General features: G+C 44.4%; 4 protein-coding genes across 4 annotated transcripts; all 4 read left to right on the top strand.

Moving 5' to 3' along the window:
* Nucleotides 1–313: 313 nt before the first annotated feature.
* On the top strand, nt 314–649 carry TM35_000311590 (uncharacterized protein; the record flags this gene model as incomplete). Its single annotated transcript, XM_029028640.1, has 1 exon — nt 314–649. The coding sequence occupies one exon, from the start codon at nt 314–316 to the stop codon at nt 647–649; it is 336 nt and encodes a 111-aa protein (XP_028880039.1).
* Nucleotides 650–1,248: 599 nt separating this feature from the next.
* TM35_000311580 (uncharacterized protein) lies at nt 1,249–2,664 on the top strand (the record flags this gene model as incomplete). Its single annotated transcript, XM_029028639.1, has 1 exon — nt 1,249–2,664. One exon carries the CDS (start codon nt 1,249–1,251, stop codon nt 2,662–2,664), a length of 1,416 nt encoding a protein of 471 aa, XP_028880038.1.
* Nucleotides 2,665–3,208: 544 nt separating this feature from the next.
* On the top strand, nt 3,209–3,724 carry TM35_000311570 (uncharacterized protein; the record flags this gene model as incomplete). Its single annotated transcript, XM_029028638.1, has 1 exon — nt 3,209–3,724. One exon carries the CDS (start codon nt 3,209–3,211, stop codon nt 3,722–3,724), a length of 516 nt encoding a protein of 171 aa, XP_028880037.1.
* Nucleotides 3,725–4,499: 775 nt separating this feature from the next.
* Nucleotides 4,500–10,190, top strand: TM35_000311560 (uncharacterized protein; the record flags this gene model as incomplete). The annotated part of the gene is made up of 1 exon (XM_029028637.1): nt 4,500–10,190. One exon carries the CDS (start codon nt 4,500–4,502, stop codon nt 10,188–10,190), a length of 5,691 nt encoding a protein of 1,896 aa, XP_028880036.1.
* Nucleotides 10,191–10,335: the final 145 nt, after the last annotated feature.

Here is a 10,335-nt window from a genome sequence, read left to right as displayed (position 1 = left end):
AGAATGTCGCCACGACTGCTGAAGGGGCCGCCCGAAATGCCACAGTGTTTGCCATGCGCAGTATATATTATCTCGACCAAATTGCTGCTAACACACCAGAGGTGGGGATGGAGACGAAGAAGGGTAGTGAACTCATTGATAGTGCAACGGAGACCGCAGCCGAAGCAGAGGAAGCGTCTGGCACAACTATAACGCAATCAGAAGAGACTATTGTTACAAGATGCAACTGCTGTTGAAGACACAGAAAAGGTTTTAAACAACATGGCCGAAGGTAAGTGTGGAGGCTGCATTGGCTGGTATGGACGCAACGAAAATGAGAGCAATTGCGATAGAAGCTGTCAACAACTCGGACCTGTCACGCAGAGCGGCAATTGCAGCTTACGTTGCTGAGGAGAATGGGGAAGCTGCTGTTAAACGTGTGAACGTAGTCATTGGGCAACTCGATGCCGCGGCTGATGCTGCTCTGAATAAAAAGAAAGAAAATAGACGGCGTTCTCATGATGCTGCTGATATTCGTGTAATAAATACAAAGAAACTGTCACTGCTGCTGATCTCTGGGCTGAGCACTGTGGTGGGGTCCATCCAGAGAGTGTTGGTAATCACTTGTTTCCTGTTAATAATAATAATAATAATAATAATAATAATATAATTGCTACTATGTTCAGTACACTGAGCACCGAGAAAATTAACCCCAATGACACCCACTGGGCTAGGGTGCATCAATTTGTGTGGAAATACTTAATCTCCTCTCATTTTTATACTTGTAAGCAGAGTATTGCTATGCACCTTGTGGTGTGTCTCACTCTGTAATTGTGTGGTTCTGGTAAATGATATCTCTTTTCTTTTTATCTTTTACATTATCTGTGAGCGGGCTAACATGTCATTTGCTTGTTCCTATGGGGATATCGCAAATTGTAATGGGGACAGGGAGAAACCAACACAGAGAGATTTATACATTATCCGTTATTATTGTTTTTTTGTGTGTGGCTATCTCTGCAATGTTACCAAATGATATTCAATTTGTTTATAATCTTTTCTTTTTTATTTGGGATTGGATGGGACTTCATGTTGTTTGAATAATGGGTATTTTCCCTAATGTGTCTAATTTCTTTACATTATTGCTTGACTTCATGTGTGAGTGCAATAATAGCGGTGTAGTGGTGCTTTTATTTTCTGTTTTCTTTCTCTCTTTCTTTCTCTCTACACATATGCAGACTTCAGCTATTATCAGTGATATTAATAATAAGAATGTCCATGTTGCCGTGTTTTACACAATCATCAAACTTATTAACGGCCCCAGAATCTGAATTACAGGCCAAATATGATGCCTCCGTTAGGCGCTGGTTAGCCGCCAAGCGGGTCACGAAAGCCGCCGAGTGGGAAAGGGATAATAAAGAGAACTTGGCAGCACGAAAACCATACGACACCAGAGAATCGCATTTTGCTTGGGCAGAATATTGGAAGTCAGATATCATTTTTGTTGAAGTTTTTAACGAAGAACGTGCTGCAGAGTGTAAAAAATGTGAAGCCGCCGCAAATTTAATGATCCACCAACATGGTGCTGATTCCGATGCAGCGCAGATTGCAATGTGCCGCGCAGAACTAATCCGAACAGGCGGTATTCTCCTTGATGGTATGCAATGTTTGTCGACATGGTACAAGTGGAGAGCTAAAGTTATGTGTATGTTCCATGGAATAATGGCGAACGCCATGGATTCGGAAGCTGCTGATTCAGATAGACTCGTTTTACATCGTATGATGGTTTCAAACTGTATTTCTTCGGTAAGAAATGAATTTGAAGATTTTATAAGAGTAGAATCCAATGGTGAAGCTTTTTGTAGAGCTCGGGTAGCTGCCGTTGCAGCACTGGATAGTTGGGAAAAAACAGGTGATCGTACTGATTGGGATAAGGCCAAACCAAAGTATGATACCGAATTGGAAAAATGGAATGCGTTTAAACCTAAAGGCGATCAAAATGTGAAAGAGTTAGAGGTAAAGATTGGTAAATACGTTAAAAATCATCCAGCATCGTTTTCCATTGTTCATGAACTTACACAATTCCGAATTCAGGTACTCGAGACCGATGTTGAGCAAAAGAGTGAGCAGATCCGTGGATTAAGGGGGGAAGTAGGGCAAAGAGAGAAAAGGATTCAAGCGCTGGAAAGTGAAGTGGAGTGTAGGGACGGAGCAATTTGTGCACTGAAGAACGAAATAAATCAAAAGGGCATGAGAATTCAAATGCTTGAGGATAAAGTTCAACGGAATGGTGACAAAATCCATTTGTTTCAGGACACGATTCATCAGAAGGACAGTCAAATGCACTCGCTTGATTGGGACGTCAGGCAAAAAGCCGTTCGAATCCAACTGCTCGAAGGTGAAATAGAGCGACAACGTAAAAAATTCTGTGATCTTGAAAGCGAACAGCTTGAAAAAAACAAGGAAATTGAAAAAAAAATTATGGAACTTGAGAGTGCTCTTGAGGAGAAGGATAAAAGAATCCGTGCACTTGAAGAGGATATGCTAGAACAAACCAGTAGGTTTAGGCCAGGTAAAGCAAACCACATCCCTGAAGGATCTACACAGCAAAGATGGAGTATTAAACCCAAAACCATGTCGCGCGACTTACAACAACAGTCGCTATCGACTCATTTTTACACGATCTAGCGCCAAATCCTGGAACATAGCCGAATTGAAGAAAATATATATATATAATGCGATTAAACCTAAGGGCTAGTAATATACACGCACTACTTGAGAATAAAATGATAGCCTACAATTGCTGGATCACTCATAATCCCTACTCTTGACTGTTCCGAAATTTTCTGCCAGAATCTTTCACATTTTGATACAGGTGTTGTGTGTCTGTTGGACGTTGTGGTATGCTCTGTGGATGTGAGTGGCGTCACGTGTACTTCTCAGCTGCGGCAAGGTTCCCCAAATGATATTGCCGCTGCAGTGACAAAGATGTTTGATATTAATGGAGTTTCATCAACAGCGGCGAAAGCAGAGGCGGTAGTGTTAGATAGAAATACCTCCGAGAGTGTCAGGGCACTATATGGAGAGAGGCAATGACACCCACTATGACATCAATGAATTCGTGATGGAGCGAAGGAAAAACAGAAACCCCCACTGGGACAGCAAAAATACAAGTAGCTGGTTCGTTCAGGGATAATATGTATCACAAGCTGCTGGCAACCTCAATATAGTGATGAATAATACGAACACTGCCAAGGCTCTCCTTGACACGGCGAAGACTGCTGTTGAGGAAAGATTGTCGTTAACTCCTGAGGTATTGGGACAGGCCGAGAAGGTGTTGAGTGCAGCGCAGAGTGTGGAGACCACAACACGCAGCGCAGTGGAGTGGGCAGCAGACGTATTAAAGAAGTGCACGACGGGCTGCAGGAAGGAAACCACAGAAAGTGCACGCAACGCATCGGAAGCCGCAAAGAAGACACACACTGCAGCCACAGAGGCAGTGCAGAAGGCAACAGAGATGCAAGAGAAGGTCAAGGAAGCAAATGAGAAGGCCACTAAAGCAGTGGAACTCGCAAAGGCATCAGTCACTGCAGTAGCAAAGAATAACGAGGTGTCACTTTTGGCTACAGTCGAAATGTACGAAAATGTGACAGCAAAGCTCAAAGAGGCACCTAGACAGATAGTGGACTCCCTCCGTGTAGTTGAAAAGGCCGTTGTGACAACGGAAAAGGTATGGAAGAAGGAGTGACTGAAGGAATAGTAGATTAAGATGATGGAATCCACAAGGCCGGTAACCCAGAGTGGAGATGTGGCTAATACTTCTACTACCACTGCTGATCTCTGGGCTGAGCACTGTGCTGGGGTCCATCTAAAGAGTGTGGGTAATCACTTGTTTACTGTTAATAATAATAATAATAATAATAATAATATAACTGTTACTGTGTTCAGTACACCGAACACCAAGAAAATTAATCCCGATGACACCCACTGCACTAGGGTGCATCAATTTGTGTGGAAATACTTAATCTTTTTTTCATTTTTATACTTGTAAGCAGAGTATTGCTGTGCACCTCCTGGTGTGTCTCACTCTGCAATTGTGTATTTTTGGTAAATGATATCTCTTTTCTTTTTTATTTGCTTTTATATTATGTGTGAATGGGGTAACATGTCATTTGCTTGTTCCTATGGGGACACTGCAAATTGTAATGGGACAGGGAGAAACCAACACAGAGAGATTTATACATTATCCGTTATTGTTTTTGTGTGTGTGGCTATCTCTGCAATGTTACCAAATGATATTCAATTTGTTTATAATCTCTTTTCTTTTTTATTTGGGATTGGATGGAACTTCATTTTCTTTGAATAATGGGTATTTTCCCTAATATGTGTAGTTTCTTTGCATTATTGCTTGAGTCTATGTATGTGTGTGTAGTACTAGGGGTGTAGTGGTGCTTTTATTTTCTGTTTTCTCTCTCTTTCTTTCTCTCTACATCCACAGACTTCAGCTATTATCAGTGTTATTAATGTCAAAAATGTCCATTTTGAAGTGCTTTACAGCACTATTAAGTTTGACTACGGTCCCAGAATCCGAATTACAGGCCAAATATGATGCCGCCGTCAAGCGTTGGGAGGCAGCCAAGCAGGCCACAGAGGCTGCCGATGGGGAAAGGGATGGGAAAAGTATGTTGGCAGCACAAAAACGGAGAGGCACCAAGGAATCTTATCTTGCTTGTGCGGAGTATTGGAAGGCGGAGATTGGTTTTTTGGAAAAGTGTGAACAAGAATGTGCTGCGGAGTATGAGAAACACGCAAGCTACGCAAATTTAATGATCCATCAGTACGGTGTTGATTCCAAAGTAGCGCAGATTGCAAGGTACCGCGCAGAACTAACGTACATGAAGGAGTTTACATGGGATTGGACCTCTCCTTATTGGACAAAGTGGCATCAGTTGCTATCCAAAGCCTCTATGCTGTACAACCAACTCAGGGCGGAAGGCTGTGATGCAGAAGCAGATGAGCTTGATCGGGCAGAAGATGAATTTTGTGATCGTATAAGCAGCGAAACCAATAGTGAAGCCTTTCGCGAAGCCTGGAATGCGGCCGTTGCCGCACTGGATAAGTGGGAAGAAACAACTAATCGTGCTGCTTGGGATGTGGCCAAACTAAAGTACTATGCCGAACTGAAAAAGTGGAATGTGTTTAAGCCCATTGGTGAGCAGTATGCCGCACTTCTTATGAAGGAAATACAAAGAATAAGCACAGTTGTGGAATCCCAATTACAGGTCAAATATGATGCCGCTCTCAAGCGCTGGGAAGCTGCCAAGGAGGCCACAGAAGCTGCAAAGCGTGACAGGGATGAGAAAAGTAAGTTGGCAGCACAAATACTGAAAGGTACCAGGGAATATCATCATGCTTGTGCAGAGTATTGGAAAGCAGAGTTTAATTCTTTTGTAAAGTGTGAAGAAGAATGTACTGCGGAGTATGAGAAACACGCACGCTACGCCAGTTTGATACTCCACAAGTATGGTTCTGATTGTACAGCAGCGCAGATTGCAAGGTACCGAGCAGAACTAACCCAAGCAAAGGATTTTACATGGGATTGGACCTCTCCTTATTGTACAAAGTGGCATCAGTTGCTATCCAAAGCCTCTATGCTGTACAACCAACTCAGGGCGGAAGGCTGTGATGCAGAAGCAGATGAGGTTGATGACGCAACAGAAGACTTTTGTAATCGTATAAGCAATGAATCCAATTGTAAAACCTTTCGCAAAGCCCTGGATGCGGCCGTTGCAGCACTTAATAGGTGGGAACAAACAGGTGATCGTGCTGCTTGGGATAAGGCGAAACTAAAGTACTATGCCGAATTGGAAAAATGGAATGTGTTTCATCCCAAGGGCGATCTATATGCTGGAGAGTTTGAGAATGAAATGCAAAGATTAACAGCGATTGCGGAATCCCAATTAAAGGTCAAATATGAGGTCGCTTTCCAGCACTGGGAGTCCGCCAAGGAGGCCACAGAAGCTGCAAAGCGGGAAAGGGATGAGAAATGTAAGTTGGCAGCACGAAAACCGAAAGGTACCATTGAAGCTCATCTCGCTTCTGCAGAGTATTGGAAAGCAGAGAATACTTTTTTTGAAAGATGTGAACAAGAATGTGTTGCGGAGTATGAGAAACACGCACGTCACGCCAGTTGGATGATCCACCAACACGGTGCTGATTCCAAAGTAGCGCAGATTGCAAGGTACCGAGCAGAACTAACCTGCACGAAGGAGATTGCATGGGATTGGTCCTCTCCTTATTGTACAAAGTGGCATCAGTTGCTATCCAATGCTTTGCAGTTGTACAACCAATTCAAGTCGGAAGGCTGTGATGCAGAAGCAGATGAGCTTGATGACGCAACAGATGATTTTTGTGATCGTATAAGCAATGAATCCAATGGTAGAGCCTTTCGCGAAGCCTGGAATGCGGCTGTTGCAGCACTGGATAAGTGGGAAGAAACAGATGATCGTGCCGATTGGGATAAGGCCAAATCAAAGTATGATGCCGACTTGGAAACATGGAGTGATTTTAAGCCTAATGGTGATGAATATGCCGCAGTACTTGAGAAACAAATGCAAAGATTAACGACACTCGCGGAAGCCCAAGTAGAGGTCAAATATGATGCCGCCGTCAAGCGCTGGGAGGCTGCCAAGGAGGCCACAGAAGCTGCCAAGCGGGAAAGGGATGAGAAAAGGAAGCTAGCAAAACAAAAACCGAAGGGCACAAGGGAATATCATCGTGCTTGGGCAGAATCTTGGGAATCAGAGATTGCTTTTTTTGAAAGGTGTGAACAAGAATGTGCTGCGGAGTGTAAAAAATGTGAAACTGTCGCATTTTTAATGATCGACCAACACGGTGCTGATTCCGATGCAGCGCAGATCGCAAGGTACCGCGCAGAACTGATCCAGGCGAAGGAGTATACATGGGACGATCTTTCGCCGTATTGGATAAAGTGGAACACGCTCATGTGCAAATCTTCGATGCTGTACTGGCAGCTCAAGGCACTAGGCTGTGATGCTGTTGCACGTGAGTTTGAGAGGGCAGAACGTGAATTCCGTGAGCATATGAAAACAAGCAATGGTGACTGTCTTTACCTTACCTGGAGGGCGGCTGTTGCAGCACTGGATAGGTGGGAAGAGACAGGTGATCGTACCGCCTGGGATAAGGCCAAACCAAAGTACGATACCGAATGGGAAAAATGGAATGTGTTTAAACCTAAGGGTGAGCCATATGCCGCAGTGCTTGAGAATAAAATGAAAAAAATAACCACGGCCACAAAATCTGAATTACAGGTCAAATATGATGCTGCTGTCAAACGCTGGGAGGCTGCCAAGCAGGCCACTGAAGCTGCCAAGGTGGGAAGGGATGAGAAAAGGAGGCTAGCGAAACTAAAACCGAAAGATACGAGGGAATATCATCTTGCTTTGGTAGAATCTTGGAAGGCAGAGTTTGCTTTTTTCGGGAGGTGTGAACAAGAACATGCTGCGGAGTGTGAAAAATGGGAAACCGCCACACATTTCCTTTCCTATCAGGACGGTGCTGATTCCGATGCAGCGCAGATCGCAAGGTACCGCGCAGAACTAACCCGGGCGAAGGAGTTTACATGGGACGACCGCTCGCCGTATTGGATAAAGTGGAACAAGCTCATGTCCAAATCTTCGCTGCTGTACTGGCAGCTCAAGGCAGAAGGTTGTGATGCTGTTGCACGTGAGTTTGAGAGGGCAGAACATGAATTCCGTGAGCATATAAAAACAAGCAATGGTGACTGCCTTTACCTTACCTGGAGGGCGGCCGTTGCAGCGCTGAATAGGTGGGAAGAAACAGGTAATCGTACCGTTTGGGATAAGGCTAAACATCGGTACGATGCTGAATGGGAACAGTGGAATGAATTTAAGCCTAGGGGTGAGCAATATGCTGCGGTACTTGAGAATAGAGTGCAAAGATTAACCACTCTCACGGAAGCCGAATTACAGGCCAAATATGATGCCGCTGTCAAGCGCTGGGAGGCTACGCAGAAGATCAAGGAAGCTGCCAAGGTGGAAAGGGATGAGAAAAGGAAGCTAGCGAAACAAAAACCGAAAGATACGAGGGAATCTCATTTTTCTTGGGCAGAATCTTGGAAGGCAGAGATTACTTTTGTTGAAATGTGTGAACAAGAATGTGCCGCGGAGTGTGAAAAATTGGAAACCGTCGCAAATTTAATGTACCACCAGCACGGTGCTGATTCCGATGTCGCGGAGATCGCAAGGTACCGCGCAGAACTAACCCGTACGAAGGAATTTACATGGGAGGACCGCTCGCCGTATTGGATAAAGTGGAACACGCTGATGTGCAAATCTTCGATGCTGTACTGGCAACTTAAGGAAGCAGGCTGTGATGCAGTCGCATCTAAACTTGAGGAGGCAGAACATGAATTTCATGAGCATATAAAAACAAGTAATGGTGACTGTCTTTACCTTACCTGGAGGGCGGCCGTTGCAGCACTGGATAGGTGGGAAGAGACAGGTAATCGTACCGCGTGGGATAAGGCCAAATCAAAGTACGATGTCGAGTTTAAAAATTGGAATGCGTTTAAGCCTAAAGGTAAGGAATATGCCGCAGTGCTTGAGAATGAAGTTCAAAGGTCAAACGCCTTCGCAGTATCCGAATTACAGGTCAAATATGATGCCGCCGTCAAGCGCTGGGAGGCTGCCAAGAAGGTCACGGAAGCTGCCAAGGTGGGAAGGGATGGGAAAAGGAAGCTAGCAAAACAAAAATCGGACGACACCAGGGAATATCATCTTGCTTGGGCGGAATCTTGGAAGGCAGAGATTACTTTTGTTGAAAGGTGTGAACAAGAATGTGCCGCGGAGTGTAAAAAATGGGAAAATGCCGCAACTTTAATTATCCAGCAGCACGGTGCTGATTGTACAGCAGCGCAGATCGCAAGGTACCGCGCAGAACTAACCCGGGCGAAGGAGTTTACATGGGACGGCCGTTCGCCGTATTGGATAAAGTGGAACACGCTCATGTGCAAATCTTCGATGCTGTACTGGCAACTCAAGGCAGAAAGTTGTGATGCTGTTGCACGTGAGCTTGCTGAGGCAGAACATGAATTCCGTGAGCATATAAAAACAAGTAATGGCGACTGTCTTTACCTTACCTGGAGTGCGGCCGTTGCAGCACTGGATGGGTGGGAAGAAACAGGTGATCGTACCGCTTGGGATAAGGCCAAAACAAAGTACGATGTCGAGTTTAAAAATTGGAATGCGTTTGAGGCTAAGGGAGAGCAATATGAGAAAGAGTTTAAGGCAACGATTAGTGAATGCGCCGAAAATATTTCAGCGATGTTTTCCTTCTTGGATTCCAATAGCCGGATCCAGGAACGCGAGGATAAGTTTGAGCTAAATGGTATGGCAATCCGTGAACTTGAAGATGATATTGGGCAAAATGGTTTGGAAATCCTTGATCTTAAAAATGATGTTGAGCAAAAAGGAAAGAAAATCCTTGATCTTACAAATAATGTTGAGCAAAAGGGCAAGAAAATCCGTGAATTGAAGGGTGAAGTGGAGCGAAAGGGCCAGGTGATCTGTCAACTGCAGGGTCAACTGGAGAAGAAGAGCAAAGAGATCTGTGAATTGAAGGGTGAAGTAAAGCAAAAGAACAAGAAGATCCGTGGGTTGAAAGGAGAAGTGGAGAAAAGAAGTCAGAAGATCCATGGATTGGAGGTTGAAGTAGGTAAAGGGGGCAGGGAGATTCGTGAATTGAAGAATGAAGTGGATGAAAAGGGCAGGAAAATCAAGGAACTTGAGACAAAGTGTAAGAAAGGTGCGCTTGGATCAGATCGCTTGCATAGGTCAGCCAAAGAGTCCTCAAGGGTTAGTTCCAGTATTTCACGGAGTCAGAAACCAACGCTCACACCACGTTCGAGTGGAAGTGACAGGAGTGGTTCAACAAAATGGGTATCTGGCACAAGAAGTAGCTCGAGGAGAGAATCCCCTGAATCTGCGTCGGGGAAAGGTTCGAGATCACCGCGGGCCGCCATACCAGACACTGCTACAACTTTGTCAACTACATCACGAGTGGGTAGTGGGAGTAGACCTTTGACTCGTGCTGGTGCAAAATTGAGCGTAAAAAGAAGCACAAGACTAAATTTAAGTGTGGCCCATATGCCGCGAGTATTGAGAGTGAAATAAATGATGACTTTAGATTGATGGACCTCTCATAACCTACATTTTTTAATTTCCCTAACGTTTTGTGTTACATTCTCCCGCATGTTGATGTTCGCATTATTATTATTATTATTATTAAGTTTAATCATTGGTCACAGAATCAGAATTA

This window comes from Trypanosoma theileri (assembly GCF_002087225.1).
Source record: "Trypanosoma theileri isolate Edinburgh chromosome Unknown TM35_Tth_31_V1, whole genome shotgun sequence".
In the NCBI taxonomy this organism is placed as follows: domain Eukaryota; phylum Euglenozoa; class Kinetoplastea; order Trypanosomatida; family Trypanosomatidae; genus Trypanosoma; species Trypanosoma theileri.
Note: the sequence above shows the minus strand (reverse complement) of the source record. Positions and strands in the feature narration are given on the sequence as shown.